General features: G+C 38.7%; 1 protein-coding gene across 1 annotated transcript; it reads right to left on the bottom strand.

Moving 5' to 3' along the window:
* Positions 1 to 14,453: 14,453 nt before the first annotated feature.
* Positions 14,454 to 17,817, bottom strand: LOC136779745 (uncharacterized). The gene is made up of 9 exons (XM_066737506.1): positions 17,781 to 17,817; positions 17,607 to 17,725; positions 17,256 to 17,496; positions 16,991 to 17,189; positions 16,655 to 16,758; positions 15,579 to 16,586; positions 15,434 to 15,510; positions 15,115 to 15,341; positions 14,454 to 15,018 (listed from the first exon to the last, which is right to left on the bottom strand). Exons 1-9 carry the CDS (start codon positions 17,815 to 17,817, stop codon positions 14,454 to 14,456), a joined length of 2,577 nt encoding a protein of 858 aa, XP_066593603.1.
* Positions 17,818 to 18,161: the final 344 nt, after the last annotated feature.

Genomic DNA, 18,161 nt, shown 5'->3' with positions numbered 1-18,161 from the left:
ATTTATTTATTTAATTATTTATTCTATATTTTTTCAACGATACATCTTAATAAAAGTTCTTATAAAACATTGCTCTTATTTATCCAGAAATTGTGCGTACTGTCGAATCCCAGCCACTTAACGAACACTATATCGCCCTTTCTGCACAACACTCTCTCCACCAGATACACATCGGGATTGATGGTTTTCGAAAGCTCGTATTCGTAAAATCCACCCAACAGCTCCGTGCCCCTGGAATCCTTGAGGAGATACGTAGCGGGATTGGTCCTCTGCACTTTCGCCACCTCGAATATTTCGGTCGTCCAATTTGGCGTGTAGCCTTTGGCGAACATCTGCTTGCATTTACTGATTCGTACGAAATCGCCGACTTTGAACTTGGCACGACCTGCGACCTTGATGTGACTGTATACTGTCTTGAGTAGCTTATCTGCATGCTCGGGTTTCACATCCACGGGACGCATTCCCGTGGTACGATGCTTTCGCGCATTGTACGCATCCACCAACTCTTGCAGCATAGCGCGCCACTTGTAATTGCCGTTCAGCGTAAATCGTTTCCACATTTCCGTCTTCAACGTACGATTCCAGCGCTCGACTATCGACGCTTTCATCACACTGTAGGTCGAGTAGTGATTTATCCCGCGTTTCCTCATCAACGCCTGAAAATCACCGTTGTAAAACTCCTTGCCGTTGTCGGTATGTATATTTTTCGGACATCTGCCGGTCTTTAGGATTCTCGTCATTGCCGTCGTCACTTCTCTGCCGCTCTTTGTCTTTAATGCCACCGACCAAGCGTATTTCGAGATGGTATCGATTACAGTGAGAATGTACTGGTGACCCGCATCGACGTAATTGCGCATATCAACTAGATCGGCCTGCCAGAGATCGTCAAAGCCACGCACGATGACTCTTCTGCGTGGAAAATTTATCCTCGCCGGTGCATGGAGCTCCTCCACCAACTGTATCTTTTCTTTGCTCATTTTTTTTCAAAAAAAAAAAATAGACAGACTCTTTTCCTGCTCGACGATTCTTATAAATTAACACTGATAGTTCCGTCCGTTTCAAGTATCAGATCTTGCTTACTCAATTTCTCACCAATTTTTTCACACATTGTTTGCAAAATTTGGTCCATCTTTTTCTCAAATTGTTCATTATGTTTATTCAATGTTATTGTCAAATATTGTTTAAATTCGAGCAGTAAATGTTCTAAATTTGGTTCGTGAAAGTGTTTCCTACTCTCACTATCCAGTCCAATTCCAAATTTATTTATCGACATTTCAAATGCACTACTGTCACTTTTTTTTTTTCAAAATTCAGTCTCTTGTTGTTGCTGGTTATTCCTCTTTTTGATGGCTCGTAATGTCGAGAGTATACATTCTACGATGTATGTTAAACAAATGTAAATTTCACAACAGCAGGAATCAGACATTTAATTTTTTTTTTACCTCGTACTACCGAAAGACGTTGATATTACACTGAGGTAAGAATGTAACGTGCAACTTTCTTTATACGATAAGATCCTCGTCGCGCAACTCCTCGATTATCGACTGTATCTCGTTGTGATGACTCGTATTACCGGCAGCCACCGATGCGATCAAAAGTCTCAAACGTTCGATCAATTCATTCGGATCGTTCCAATGTACGTAGTTGATTGGTCCCTCGGTGACACGCATAAGACCATTACCCCTTTTTTTTCGATGATGTTGACGCTTTACTGACGCCTGATGTTGACGCGTCAGACGTTGACGATTTTCTTGCTGGCGCGTCAGACGTTGACGATTTTCTTGCTGGCGCATCAGACGTTGACGATTTTCTTGCGCCTGATGTTGATGGTAACCGATCGGGCGGTAACATAGGTTTTCCCAATAGCAATGGTTGCATAATTTCTTTATATTTTGCACCTTTATTACCCTTGGTTTGTTTTAGACTGTCGTTTAACAGTTTATGCGCTTTAGTTTGATTGAGAATACTCTTGTATTGTTCCAAATCGTTGGGTTTTATAATGGCTCGATTGGGTTCTCTCATGAAAATTAGTTCATAAGTACCTATTGTACCGGTGTATAACGTCTTATCGAGAATAATATCTCCTTCATGACTAATATCAAATTTACATCTACCAAGCGTCAGTTGATCATTTTTATAAAGAGGTCCAAAAGCACGATCAATCAAGTTATCCCTATCGGTCAGAAGTAATTTAATATACTTGCCAGGGATCGGATGTATTCGATTATGTTGAAAGGCATATTGTAACAAGCCTGGTTCCTTTTCATCAATATTTAATTTTTCTAGCAAACTTTTTTTTTTCGAATCGGGCGACGTTTGATCGGTTATAGAAGACTCGTCGTCGTCGGTCATGAAATCCAATGGATTCGTAATAGTTTCACTAATACTACTACTAAGATTCTTTGCTCGTTTATACGGTGTCGATGTGAAGTAGGCTCCCCTCTTCAATTTATCGTTGACAAACGAATTATTATTATTATTATTTGTGTTATCCTCCGTTTGAGAAACGAGTTTCTTCAATGGATCGACTATCGGCTTGAATGTCTCGTTCAAACTGCTCTCCATTATCGCCTTCTCCGATTTCAAGGCACGATGCTTGTCGCGAATGACCTCGCTCGTCTTGGCGATCCTCTTCAGAAGCGATTTTTCATCCATCGTGATGCTGTATACAACAGCTTTCCTCGAATTGAACGGTATTTAACCGACCTGTTGCGATGCTGTATACAACAGCTTTCCCCGAACCGACACGGGTTTTAACCGACCTGACACGGTGATCCGAACGGCCTGCACTCCACTATCAAACTGACACTCAAGGCCGTGATCGTGAAACCTTACCGGCCTGACACTCGCAAGGCCGTTCACTCGATCGTGGCGTACTCGTTGAAACCTTTGCGATATCGACCGTTCTTCAGAGAGCTATCCTTGTCTATTACTAAGAAACCGTAATCGCGACTCCAACAGGTCGAACACAATGTGAGAAATTTCTCATACGACATATCACTGTTGACGTGATCGTTGAAAATATGCTTCAGATTAGTTCCATCCTGCTTAAATATTATTAGCAAGTTTGCGTTATTTCGTATCAGATGCTTTGGTATTTTCGCATAAGTCTGACAGAGGTAGAAGCAATCGATGTTGGAATGTCTACCCATGCAAAAGTAGTCCTGTATGAAAGTTGATTGGGCGATATCCGCAAGGAGGTCTAGGAAGGAAGGCTCTAGGGTGACAAAAACAACGCCCAGGAAATCTGGTAAAAATCAGTTTATTTGATTGGAAAAAAATGACAAAACGATCAAAAAGTGCTCCAAAGGAGGCTGAGCCGCAAATTGATAATCCACCCAAAGTTACAACTACGAAATCCCAACTCTGTGGTCCCCAGGTCCCCGGACAGGATTCCCCGCACCTGAAACTCCCAGGCAACGAAGATAGAGTGAAAGGAAGACGATTTCTTGGAGCCCAAGAAATCGACGATGGAGCAGAAATGCGTACTAAGAGACTTAGTGGCGTCGCAGGAAGGGAGGAATGGCTAAGCTGCTAATCATACAAAAGTTTGACAGAGTCTAGAGCCTAGACTGACTGAAACGAGCCGCGCTTATCACGGAACTCTTGGGTAATGATATGTACAATAGTAGGCCAAGCAATAGAGCTTGAAATGATGAATTATTTGACATAAAACCTACCTGGTAACCGGCTATGCCATCAGGTGCAGGACAGTCCACAGATTATTCCCACCATGTTTCCTACTCAAAAATTTCATTTGTTAATTTTTTATTAACAATTATTAACAAAAAATCGCGTTTTTTTTAGTTTTTTCATTATAAAATGTCAACTATTGAAGGAATGTAAAAAGTGCAAAGAGATGAATTTTAGAGAATAGAATTATGAAGAGAATGGTGGTTCAAACAATCCGATCGGATAATTAGAACCGGAGAAAAATCGGAAAAACCTAAAAAAAATTTTTTTTTTTTTAATTCATAACTCCGCCATTTTTTAATATTAAGAGCTCAAACTTTGCACAGAGATAGCTGTTGGTAAGTACTTTACGTGTGCAAAAGCTGGTTTCTGTCGGATATTTAGTTTTTGTAGGATCCTCGATTTAATTTTTTTTTGCAATATTTTCGCGGAGGGCTGCTTGCGTTTGAGACCGTCCGATTAAAATTTCAAAAATAGATTTGAAAACTAGACAATAACAGCAACAAAACGTCTATCCTATTTTTTTTAATAAAATGCGTTTAAGTGAATGAAATTCTATTGCGAACATGAGCAGAAACGGCCTAGTGCGCGAGACGCAGCGCGCGCGTATTACTATATATACGTTTCCCCTCAACTCCGCACCGTTCCCCCCACCCGACCGCTCTCGCGCGCTCGGCCGTTTCTGCTCATGTTCGCAATAGAATTTCATTCACTTAAACGCATTTTATTAAAAAAATAGAATAAACGTTTTGCTGCTGTTATTGTCTAGTTTTTAAATCTATTTTTAAAATTTTAATCGGACGGTCTCAAACGCAAGCAGTCCTTCGCGAAAATATTGCAAAAAAAAATTAAATCGAGGATTCTGCAAAAACTAAGTATCCGGCAAAAACCAGCTTTTGCACACGTAAAGTACTTACCAACAGCTGTCTCTGTGCAAAGTTTGAGCTCTTAATATTAAAAAATGGCGGAGTTATGAATTTAAAAAAAAAAGAAATTTTTTTTAGGTTTTTCCGATTTTTCTCCGGTTCTAATCAACCGATCGGATTGTTTGAACCACCATTCTCTTCATAATACTATTCTCTAAAATTCATCTCTTTACACTTTTTACATTCCTTCAATAGTTAACATTTTATAATGAAAAACTAAAAAAAAAACGCGATTTTTTGTTAATAATTGTTAATAAAAAATTAACAAATGACATTTTTGAGTAGGAAACATGGTGGGAATAATCTATGGACTGTCCTGCACCTGATGGCATAGCCGGTTACCAGGTAGGTTTTATGTCAAATAATTCATCATTTCAAGCTCTATTGCTTGGCCTATAGACCCAAATAATAACAGCGAGAGAGAGTTCTACGCCGTGGGCCACCTATCGGCCTCTGTTGGAGGTAGGATCAACAGAGACAGAGTGTGAGCGGGAGCGAGACGGCCTGAGAGTCCCAGACCGCTCGTACCTACACTCCGATCTCCAACAAGTCCCTTATATTGTCCTGCTTGTCGTTGGCCACATCGTCGAATATGAAAATGGAATTCGGCTTTGCATCCGCGACGTTCAAAATCTCGCAATTGTTTGAAAATTGAAAATAACCAATTTCCTCCGTGTCCTGCAGAAGCTGCTCCAGATATCGATACTTCGGTTGCTGCATCGATTTCGAGTAGACGTACAGGTTCTCGAATCTCACACCGTGCGGACTCTCTATGAGGCTCAGCAGCACGTTTGTATTACGGCAATTCGACGGACCGCAAACTATGCAGCGTATCGTAGATGGTAATAGCGATCCGTGACATTTTTTTATATGCGTGGTAGCATCGTGAGCATCCAAATTTGTCACGCGAATAGTCGGCACGTGCTTCACGAAATGCATCCTCGCTATTAACCTTCGGGAACAGCTGTATCGTTCATTTATATTTCGCGAATTACGGAACTATTCGGTCAGTTGCCATTACGATAGCGTTCATGCTAGTCGTCGTCGATTCCCTGCAGAACTTGACGAATCATCAGCTCGACCACATACCGAAGATCGTATTGCTGGAGTACTTTCCAGACAGTATCGCGAATGTGTGGGAAAGATTACCTCGGCACATTCGCGCGGACTCTGATGTGCAGCAATATCAATATTGCTTGCAACACTACAATCTACCTAATACCACTCACCACGACGGACCACCGAGACGGATGAAAGACTGTTACGTTTGTCAGCAAGAGAAGCAGTTGCTCTAAATGTCTGGATCGTTCTTCAATAAAGTCTTGAAAAAATTGCCATTTGAGCTGCACGTGCCCGGTTACAATTATTGCGGGCCCGGCACTCGACTTCGCGAAAGATTGGAGCGCGGCGATCGTGGTATAAATCCGCTGGACGAGGCCTGCCTCGATCACGACTTAGCATATTGGCACAACGAGGGTCTACCAGAGCGTCATCAGGCCGATAAAGTGCTAGCGAGGAGAGCGCGTGAACGTATTACCGCAAGAGACGCGACCTTGGGTGAACGCGCGGTCGCCGCAGCCGTATGGGCATCGATGAATGCTAAGCGTAAACTTGGCTTGGGATTACATAATATTGTCGCGATGAAGAAAGCAGTAGCGGCTAAAAAAAAGAACAACAACAACAACAAGAAAAAAATTGGTACTACTATTACGAGGAAGAGAAGAATGCGAGTGCCGAGGAAACGGGCCGGTATAATACCTATACTCCCACTGCTAGGTGCAGTCGGAGCACTGGCAGGTGGAGCATCGGGTATAGCAAGTGCTGTAAACCGTGCAAAAGCTGAGAGAGAACGATTGCGGGAAATGCAACGTCACAATCGCGCGATGGAAGCGTCGCGCGAGAGAAGCCGAGGTCTTTATCTGAAACCGTACAAGCGAGTCGTCGGAGAGGGAAACCGTGGTGGTGGGAAAAAAAACAACAAAAAAAAACGGTCGGATAAGAGGAAGAAAATGAATGAGGGGAAACTTCGTCGTCGTAATGATCTCCCGGATTCACGTGCTACTAGTAACATACAATCGGCACGCATCTGCCGACGCATAACATACTTCCGTGGAGTCGTTATGCGCACATCTCTGCCGCTCGACGGGCCGCGGTGCAACGAGTGCGCGATCGTGAATCTCGACGATCAATGCGGCCCTGGTACCCACTGGGTAGCCTACGTCAAGCGTAACGACATCGTCGTATATTTCGATTACTTTGGAAATTTGAAACCGCCGAAAGAATGTGTGCGTTACTTTGGTCCTAACGTTACAATCTACTACAATCATGATCGATATCAATCGTACGATAAAAGCAATTGCGGTCAGTTGTGCGTGAAATTCCTGCGAGAACAGATACTTTGAAAAAAAAAACAAAATGTCTTTCACCGTGACATTATCGGATCGTAAATCTGTATTAAATTCAGATTTCTTTCCCCCGATCAATTTGCAAGACAATCGGTACGAGATCGGTCTCGTGGACATGCAAACGTACAACTCGATAGCCAATGTGGACGAGACGAATAATAAGTTTTATTACGATAACGATAAGGTACTGACGATACCCAGAGGCTGTTACGAATTGAGTGTGATAAATGAGTATTTGCAGTATCAAATTTCTGCGAGACACGAAATGAAAGACGACATTAACAGCGTTATTCTTCTACGAGCGAATAACAATACACTGAAGAGTGAAATATTCTGCAAATATTCGATTGACTTTGGAAAACCGAATAACATTGGCTCACTACTGGGCTTCTCGTCGAATCGCGTGATCGAACCGAACGCCCAGGCTGAATCCGACGAAACCGTGAACATTGTGAAAACAAATATTCTACGCATCGAGTGCAACATTGCGGGTGGTGCGTACACCAACGGTAGACCCCGACACATTATTCACGAGTTCTTTCCCAGCGTACCACCGGGCTATAAAACCTCGGAGGCACCAAAAACCGTCATTTATCTACCGGTCATCGTCAGAGTAATCGACCGTCTCACTTTACGTATCCTGGATCAGGACGATCGTCTCGTAGACTTTGGAAGTGAAGAAATTACCATAAGATTGCACATTAAGAAAAATGTTAATTTACAAAAGTAACGAGGATTATAAAGCGGTGAAACTGGATGAAACGTTCGCTAGTCGTTCGTCCTGCGTGGGGTCGAATACACCGGTTCATCGGAGTGAAAGTAGGAATCGCGACAAGAGGAGCTTCTTGCTAACGAGAAGAAATATAGAATTTTTACAATCATTGGGATTCACCATGAATAGATTGGGCGAAAGTACATAGTAGAACAATGGCAGATCTCTTGAACGTCACCGTACCGCTGACCTACGACAATCGCATCACGAAAATGGAGATGCATGCCTACAATCCGTATGCGAACGCCTCGTTGGCGAACTGCGACGAGATTCGCATTCCCATACAGCAGCAAGATTTGATACTCCTGCCGTGCGAGAGTTATCTCTACGTCGAGGGTCAGCTGGTGGAGGGCACGCGTGACGCGAGTGCCAGCAACGAGGATATAGTTACGCTCGACTGCAATTTCGCGGCCTTTCTCTTCGACGAGATTCGTTACGAATTGAACGGTATCGAGATCGACCGATGCAGAAACGTCGGTATTACCAGCACTCTGAAGAATCTCGTTTCCCTGAGCACCGAGGAGAGCGCCAGTCTACGTCATTCTGGATGGTTCGTCGCTACGGCCAAAGACCGGCTCAAAAAGGAGGCGGCTGTTAAGAATTTCAGCTTTTGCGTGCCCCTGAAAATGCTGCTGGGATTCTGCGAGGATTATCGGCGAGTCTTCGTTAACGCGCGTCACCAGCTAGTTCTCATTCGCGCGCACGACGATACAAACGCCATTTACTCATCGACCAAAATCACCGATTCGTCGATCAAGCTGCTACGAGTGCAATGGAGAATACCCCATGTGACCCTGAACGAAATTACGAAACTCCAATTTCTCAGTATCGTCGAGCAGGACAAGAGTCTGTCACTCGTTTTCCGCGCCTGGGAACTTTACTATTATCCGCTACTTCCCAAGTCGCAGCGACACACGTGGTCCGTGAAAACGTCCACGCAATTGGAGAAGCTGCGATACGTCATTCTGGCGTTTAGAACGAACAAAAAGAGTAATCAGCACGAGGATGTGCTCAAATTTAATCATTGCAAAGTACTCGATGTCAAACTCTATCTGAATTCCGAATCTTATCCGTACGATCGTCTCGACACTGATTTCACGAAATCCTGCTATTCCGTCCTCTACGACATGTATGTAAAGTTTTTCACCTCCTATTACGCTGGTGAGAAACTCGCGAGACCCATGCTCGACTATACGGACTTCTTGACGTACGGGCCGCTCTTCGTCATCGACTGCTCGCATCAGAACGAGTCCATAAAAACCGGCACGGTCGACGTCAAACTCGAGATAGAGTGTATGGAAATCATTCCGGATAATACTACAGCCTATTGTCTAATTATACACGATAAAATTGTACAATATAATCCTCTTACGAATATTGTTAGAAATGTAAGTTAAAAAAAAAACAATTTTTTATTAAATAAATAAACATCAAATTTATTCCTTTTTTTTATACAAAATACCTATCAAACTATAGATTTAAATTCCACGTTGTGATATTTTCCTCCTTTGTATAGCATTATTAAATTTTTGGCTGCTGTAGCCTTTTGTAGTTGCTGCAACTGCTCCGTATCCTTCGCCAATTTTGCCATTCTACCAGGCAAAAAAATCCAATCTCCAACTGACAGCTTAACAATACTTTTTATTCCATATTTTGTTATAATTTTTTCCACTTCTAAAATATCGTACTCTTTATTTTCCGTCAAGCTATCTAACTTCACGAATTTCTTCGGAATGACGCTTCCCAATTCATTAATTTTATTGAAATTCATTATTTTCTCTATGAAAAAAAGAAAAAAAGAATTAGTCTCATTACAGTTAAAAAATCAATTAAAAAATGCATTTACTAATCGAATTGAAATTCATTTTTATTTTTATTTAAAAAAAATATATCCTTTCCTTGTTTATGTAACAAACAAACAAACAAACAAACAAGTTTCTTTTCTCTCAATACTCCTGAAACAAACTGTAACTGCTTTGCAGAATATTTTTTTCAAGACTTTTTCTCTCAATACACCTGACACAAACGCTTTGCAGAATACGTTTTTACAGACTGAAGCTTTTACTGTAACTGCTTTGCAGAATACGTTTTACAGACTGAAGCTTTTTCTTCTTCTGCTGTTCACTTGACTTCTTTGCAAACGATATTATCGTATGTTAAGCGTATTTAATTTCAATGTTTTGGAAGGGGTAATTTTCTTCTCTTTCTTGCGATGCATTTCCATTGTGATTGACCTATAGGTTTATCACAGTATAACACAATAGGAAAAAATATCACAATACGGTGATTATTCGGAGGGTATAGTGTATCCCTTCTCGATGAAGAAAGAATGGACTCCTAAGTGTTATCAAATGTAACTTTATATTTAAAAACTGAACGACAAAGAGTTTCTCTCGACGAAATTTCTTCAGAGGCTTCATTCAGTCGTCGAACCTCCATCAGTACAGATTGTACAATAGAAAATTAAAAAAAAAATGGAAAGTGAACAGGGTTTTGTGAAAAAAAATCTAGTAGAGGAGGATGAAAATCCTGCAGAATCGATGCAGGAATACATCAAAAGAATTAACGATTCTCATAATCGTTATTTTGAAGAATATGAAGCGATGCTTCATCATAATATGCACTTGAACCGTAAGTAATTATTTTTATTTCTTTTAAAGAAAAAAAAAACCCACCCATCCATACAGACTGTTTATGTCGTGATACATGAGATAATGTCAATAAATAGAATCATAAAAGAATTTTACGACACATATTTTTGAAAACTGTTAACTATCTCACTATTTGACCAATTGCTTTTTTTATTCAAAACGAAGAATAACGAAAAAAAAATTATTTTTGTTTTGTTTTATTTTATACCAGCCATTGATTTAGAGGAGAGAGAGAAAGAAGAAGAGGAGAGGGAGGAGGAGGAAGAAGAAGAGGAGATGGAGGAGGAGGAAGAAGAAGAAGAAGAGGAGGTGATTTTTGTAAGTATACTTGCTTTGTAAAAGAGTTATTACAATATAAAAAAATAACAAAATGTTTTCAAATATGTCCCAGGTGAAAAATAGTGGTACACAAACGGAACCTATTTCCGTAATAACAGAGGCTACGCAAATGGAACCTGCGATAGATCTAATGCCACATTATTGGTGTACAAATTGCAACAATTATGGTCACCTGCATATTAATTGCTCACTTTCAGAGTGGTGTAACATTTGCAGAACATACGTACATCATGCCATAGAATGTAAGAAAAACTTCTAAAGAAACAAGCATTGTATATCAATTAATCGCAGATGCTGCAGTTTTAGGTGCATTATTGTTATGTGTATTATTAAAAATATATATAAATTTTAATTAGAAACTTCAACGATCGTTCATTTCGCAACCTCCCTTTCTCTTTCTCTTTCTCTTTCTCTCCTTCTCTCCTTCTCTCCTTCTCTCTTTCTATCTTTCTCTGCGTCCACTGCTTAACGTAAGAGGGGGGAGGCCACTTGTGTACCCTACGAGTTTAACGTCGGGGGAGGAGGGCGCGATAATGGAGGGGGAAGGCCACGTGTGTACCCTACGAGTTTAACGTCGGGGTGGGAGGGGGGGGGGAAGCGATAATGCGCACAACCGCAAAGGGGGCGATTCCCCTACTTCCCCTACCCCCGCGGCACCCCGACCCCCTCGCCACGCGGTCCCAGAACCCTCCTAGCTACTCTACTAACGAATTTGAGAGGAATCTCTTCAAGTTGATGAACAACGCGGTTTTCGGTAAAACAATGGAGAACGTGAGGAATAGAGTTGAAGTGAGGCTCGCAACGAAGTGGGAGGGAAGATACGGGGCGGAAACCCTGATTTCCAAACCGAATTTTCACAGTCTCGCGATTTTCAATGAGAATTTGGTCGCGATTCAATTGTCGAAATTGTCCGCGAAATTTGATAAATCCATTTACGTGGGAATGAGTGTTTTAGATATTTCAAAAATTTGCTTGTATGAGTAGTGTTACGTGAGACGCTTCGTCAGCAAAGCGGCGTGGCTCAAATGGCTCCCAAATATAATTGGGTCAGGAGAGACACTGCTGAATTGCGTTAACAGAGCCGACGATACAATCGAAACGTCGGTCTTCGAGCGGGGAAAGATCGACAAGGTCAGCGGGATTCGTGGTAATTTAAATAGAAGAAAAAATGTCTCTTCGTTTGAGCTCAGATTTGTCTGACTGGCAATGGTAATTCGGCTTTGTCTTACGGTTCAGCTTGTTGTATAGTGGCAGTGGTTGCCGTAAGATGTAGGCAGGCTTCTGGACAGCAGTGGTTGTCGTAAGATTGGGCAGGTTTTATGGTTGCGGTAGTCGTCGTAAAAGATTATCGGTTTAAATTGTAGTTCTTTTATTTCTAAAGTCGCGTTGATACGAGTTACAATTAATTTAATACTTAAACTACCAGCACTTCGTTGGCCGGGCGAAGAGAAGTGTTGAGCTATCTGCTCCGTAATGTTCGGACGCGACTCGCGGCAGTGAGATGCACAGGATAACTGACTTTTGGTCGGTCGGAGCGGATTATAAATGCGAAAATTTTGGGTGAGGTGGTGCAAGACCTCCTGTGTCTCGCAAGACCTTTCAGCCTACATCTCACAAGGTCGGGTCGTTGATCGTCGTCCGAGCATTACGCACCCAGCCAGGAATTTCGGGTGTCAGCATTGAGCAACGATTTCGAGCTTCGTGCCCCGCCAAGTGACCGGAAGTCCCGGTGACGAAACAGCAAATTCAACACTTTTCTTATAATTTCTAACTATTCTACTTATTACTAAAAATAACTTATACTGGGGTTGGAAGTACAGGGAGCAGACCCCTACGTTACAGTAGTGTAGCAATGCGGTTCCGATGACAGGGAGTGGGGGTAGCTGTTTTGTGGTGTGGAAGAAGGATGGGTGGGGATAAGACTCTCTTAGTATGTTAGTGGTGGGGATGAGGAAGGAAAGGGTCTTATAGTGGGATTGAGTTTAGTTAGGGAGGGAGGGGTTATTTTTCACCCTATGTCACAATGGGAAGGTCTTATAGTGGGACCAAGTTTGGTTAGGGAGGGGTATTTTTCACCCTATGTCACAGTTGGAAGGTCTTATAGTGGGACCGAGTTTGGTTAGGGAGGGGGTATTTTTCACCCTATGGTACCGTTGGTTAGTTATCCTACGGGGACCCTAGTTGAGGGAAGGTTTTTTCACCCTTCGAAGTCGATGGTTAGTTACCTTACGTAGCCTAACTATTTCCGACTCTGCTACACAGATAAACTAGCTTGAGTTAATTGCTAGTTCCAGTAGTCACCGCTAGGTGACTGCCTTCCTTAATCTTCTTTCGCGCTAATGGTATTTTAATATTACGTAATTACACACACGGGTGAACTAGTTCAATTTAATTGATAGTACCAGTAATTGCCGCTAGGTGGCTACTGCAATCTCCCCTTTTCTTGTTAGTTAAATTGTAGATAGCTATTGTGATAAGTTGCTGATATCGTGCAAGGAATTAAATTTCCATCGAGCATGGAATTATAACTTTGCATGGTTTTAACTAAACGTATGCAGCGGATCTCAAAATATCCTTTAAATGAAAGGATACAATTTTAATAGTCTCCCCTATTGGGGAGAATAACAATTTAACATCAATTTCAGGAATATTAACATTTTTGCTAGGACAACTTATTTAGTCCTAGCTCTTACTACACCCCAGGTCAGGTTCACCCTTTGCATGGAGGCTCTCCATTGTATTAATATTTTAATAGGACAACTTATTAAGTCCTAGCTCTTACTAAACCTAGGTATCTTATAAAAGAGATGGGGCAGTTTCAAGATTTTCTCAGTTCGACGTGCTACTTCACTATGTCGATAAATAAATTTGGATCTGGTTTCAATACAGGTAAAGTGAGAAGTTATTCCCACAAAATTGACAATGATACGTTAAAGTTTGATAAAAAAAGGAATGCATTTAAGGTGGCTCCGGCGAATTTACAAGTCCAAGAAAAAATTAAATAAAAAATATCCTGTAAAAATTTAAAACTTTAGCTTTATTTAAATATTTGAGTTACATAAGGTTACCGACTAACCCGAAGAGAAAAAAAATATTTCTTTTATCATAAGCTCTTATGGAAAAGTGGTACTTATCATACTAAAATACCAATAGTAAATAAAAAAATTACCAGATTTGTATGAAAAATTATGCAAATGATAGTTTAATAATAAAAGAATTGTATATAAGAAAAAATTTAGCGATTACCGATAAATTTGTAAAGAAAACGTGATATATAACTTTGAAAACTGATTTACCTACATCTAAGAAGCCATGTTTGAACTCTGCGTTTGCGCATGCGTCAATAAATTTGGCAACGTTGCATATGATATCCACAAGAAATTCAAATATTAAACACAAATTAAAATTATTTCAGGTGAATTCGATTAGATATGAAAGGTATACACTGAAATTGTAATTAAAAAGAGATGGCAATTTTTAAAAACATTAAAATATCAATAGGTTATAAATAAAATAAGTTTGTATTTTTTAAATTAAATTTATATACTCTTCTTCATTTATTAAGTAAAAACATTTAATAGACTTTATGTTAACGTATATTTATCACAGGCAATTTAATAAATAACTTTGGTATTACACTTATTTTTAATTAATATATTGCTGAAGTCTATGAACTGTTCGTTGATTCATTACTTATTTGTAAAAATAACTGTTTAATTATCTTTGTATTGTTGGTTACACGTGGCTTTTTACCAATGTCTTCTGTTAATAAAAGTCTTAATCCATCATATCCTCCTTGTAAACAAGCTTTGCGAAGTAATGGTACATCTATTCCAGACTTAGCAATTTTATTTTGCATATGTTTTGATATGTTTAGGTCCGATAAAGATCTCTTTATCTCCTTCAATCTTTGATCCCTTTCTTTGGTATTAGCTATAAAATTGAAGCCACAAGTGTGCTTTATAATAACATCACTTTTCACATTCAATGTTCTTATCAACAATTGCAACATTCGAACATCGTTAATGGCATTATGAGCCATTTCAATTTCGTTCTTTTCTAAAAAATCAAGAGTAAGTGCTGCTTGACTAAAAGACTTCTTGTCTTTTTTTCTATTTGGTAATATTTCTTGAAATATAGGAAGGCTATCACTAAAACCCTTTACAAACATTTGCATTTCACTAAAAAGTCCTACTTTTCTCGCCAAGTTTAGTACGCGCTTAGCATCAAATCTAAAACCAAATAAAACAGTAAGAAAATACAGAGTAAGAACATTAAAATGAGGAATAATATTAAGAGTGTAATGTCAGCTTATTCATGATAGTTACCTGAAGCAGTTATGTGATAAAAGAATGATTGGTTTCGTTATTTTTTTTTTAAAATACAGAAAACTCAAAAACCCTTTACGAGCAGTCGACGTTATTACTTTCTCATCATTGACATACATTTCTCCATTTGTTATTGTTATGCCAGTAACATTTGATGCATTTGGTGACATATTTTTTTGTGGCATAATATATATATTAAAAGTTTCATCACCGCACATATCAGCTATCTGTAAGTAATTAATTTTTTTTTAAACTTTTACAATTTTACTAATATTTAATTGTATATAATAAATAGTTTAAGCATTTTATTTTCCTGAACTATCTCGTCTGAGATATGAAAACCTGTAATTTCAGTATCAAAAATAACCAAGGCGCAGTCTTTATAATCAATATTGTCTAAAATTAACATATCTTTAATTGTATTTTTGAAATAAATATTTTACTTTAATAGTTAACAAAATTACCTGCAATGAGTGTTTCATCAATTAGATGTGACGTGTTTAGATAACCAGATTCCGATTGATAAGTTATACCCTCTCGACTCGTGCACGTTGCATTCTTAGAGCATCTTTCCTTTTTTAAAAATAATCGTCTCCGTTTCACTGGAATTGATTTTTTTTTAACTGCTTCAGATAATCTCTTTTTTTGTCTTGTCTCTCTATATTTCTTAGTGAATTTGCCTGGAGATAAATTTAGAGCTTTGTTTAATTTTATTATATATTCAGCACCTAAATTTTTTTGGCACACAGCTAAAGCCACTCGAACCGTGTGAGATTCTGACCCTCCATAATAAAAGGACTTTGGATGCTTACTGTATGCTATGTTATTAAAGGACTCATTGCTTTGGCTCGATGCACATGGAGCAATCTGAGAAGCTTTATTAATAAAGGGTTGAACTAAACTTATTAGTTTGTCTTTTAATTTGTCATCACTTAGTGGTTCATTATTTTTAAAATATTTGTAATAGTGATTTCCTTCTTCACTTTTGCACCAAGGACCACAATTCGTATGCTGTCCGAAAGCATGTGGGACAATATTTTCAAGTGCAATTTTTACGTTAAGTTCATCGCCTTTATTTGGTTTAACTGCCAAACTAAATGCTTTTGAGAAATATTCTCTTAGCTTTGCAGGTAGTTTAATATCATATAATTTAGAATTCCACGTTTTATGCGTATGGTTGAAATCGGACCACTTAGTGATAGTGTATGGCGACAATCGCCTGAGAGAAGCAATTGCCGACGAATCTTCATCCGCAATCAAGCAGCGTATTTTACAATTTGAATCTACTAATAACTTATTTTTTAAGACTAATTCCACCGCCATATCAATTTCCATTGATTTTGACGAGCCATTATGATTTTTTTTGCAATCATGAGGCTTCACACAATTTTGCGTGCACTTCCTACATTGTTTATCCTTACATGCATACGATAACACTTTGTCTGAGAAATAACCAATAATTGTACTATGACCTGCAAAAAAGGCGACGTAGAAGACAATATGCAGATCTCATAGTAAAATAATATATTATATTATATACCGCTAAAACTATTATATTGTCGACCTCTTTTTGTCCAAGCTGCATCGTATGAAGCTATCAAATTGATCGTATTACCATTTTCATTTGATTCGTTGAAAGCATACCTATAATAAAAGATAAAGGATTTTCATGGTTTATCAGCTAATATTCATAATAATTTTTTTATTTGCATGATTATAATGAAATTTACAAAGTAGTACATTGTTTATAAAGAAACAGATGTATAAAAAACTACTAAAAAACTAACGATTAATTTGATAAAAATTGATTTGTCAAGAAAAACTATAATTATAGTCTATTTATAATATAGAAATAATAAAGTTCTTTTTAACCTACTTTTTCACAAGATTACTTTCTTTTGTTAGAATTTTTTCAATTTCTATAGCCTCTCTACATGATTGCTCAGCTAACTTTTCAATTGATGGTCCCACTTGCCTTTCATAACGTTTGAGGCATTTTTCTTTGACTACTGGAACATTTAGTGCTGAGAGGAAACTATTTACGCCTGATGGTCCTGTTCCATGATCATACATACCTACAATATTTTTGCTTCATATTACATATTCAATTGCGTTTATATACCAAAGAAACTTATATTTACCATTAGCCATTTTCTTGTTTACATCATAGTAAAATTTATCTGATTTGGAGCTTGTCGTCACATCCATGATCATATTGCATCTATGATATTTAATTTTGATAATACTAGCAAGGCCTATTATTTTTTCTTGTAGCTTGTACCTCAAAGAAAGAGAATCATTGCACACATTACACCACAGCTGTTCTGCAAGTTTGTCAAACTCAACCACTCGTCTTCCTTCGTACAATTTTTCAGAGGTTTTCTAAAATAAATATAAATAAAATTATTTATGCTACTACTAACACTCATGAATACAACTTGTAATATTAAATTACATATTTTCTAGACGAAAAAAACTTGATCCTTACTAACCTTACTTTTACGTTCTTCATTTCTCTTTATAAGTGCTTCTAATTGTTTTTGCACTTTTTCTTTCGTAAACTGGCCTTTCTTTTTTCCAACCGTTGCTCGTTTATTATAAGGCATTTTATCTAATAAACCCAACAAAAATTATCGTGACCGTGCAAATAACCATAAAAATAAAACCATCTGTCGTAAATGTTTGCGCTGTTGCCAAACGCATATAAATTCAGGGACGAATTATTTTAAGGCATTTAATTGAAAGGATCAAATATTACCATAATTTCGATATTATTCATTATCATAGTGTAATTATATTCATATAATTATTTATTCAAACTGTTTAGAAAAAAAATAATCAATTTTTCTTTAAATAATTAGATGCTCCCAATAGGGCCCCTGCTTGATACGTGGCAGTTCGCCGGAGCCACCTTAATGCTAAGAAGAAAATAATTTCAAACTTAGAATGTGATGTTACTGATGAGACAAGTGCTGTGAATATGGCTGCTCTGTTACGTAATTCGATGACTGTACGTGATAGCTTAATGAGGGAATTGTTTGAATACA

This window comes from Prorops nasuta, unplaced genomic scaffold (assembly GCF_024137725.1).
Source record: "Prorops nasuta isolate Cenicafe-Biocafe unplaced genomic scaffold, Cenicafe_Pnas_1.2 PNAS00017, whole genome shotgun sequence".
Taxonomy (NCBI): Eukaryota; Metazoa; Arthropoda; class Insecta; order Hymenoptera; family Bethylidae; genus Prorops; species Prorops nasuta.
Note: the sequence above shows the minus strand (reverse complement) of the source record. Positions and strands in the feature narration are given on the sequence as shown.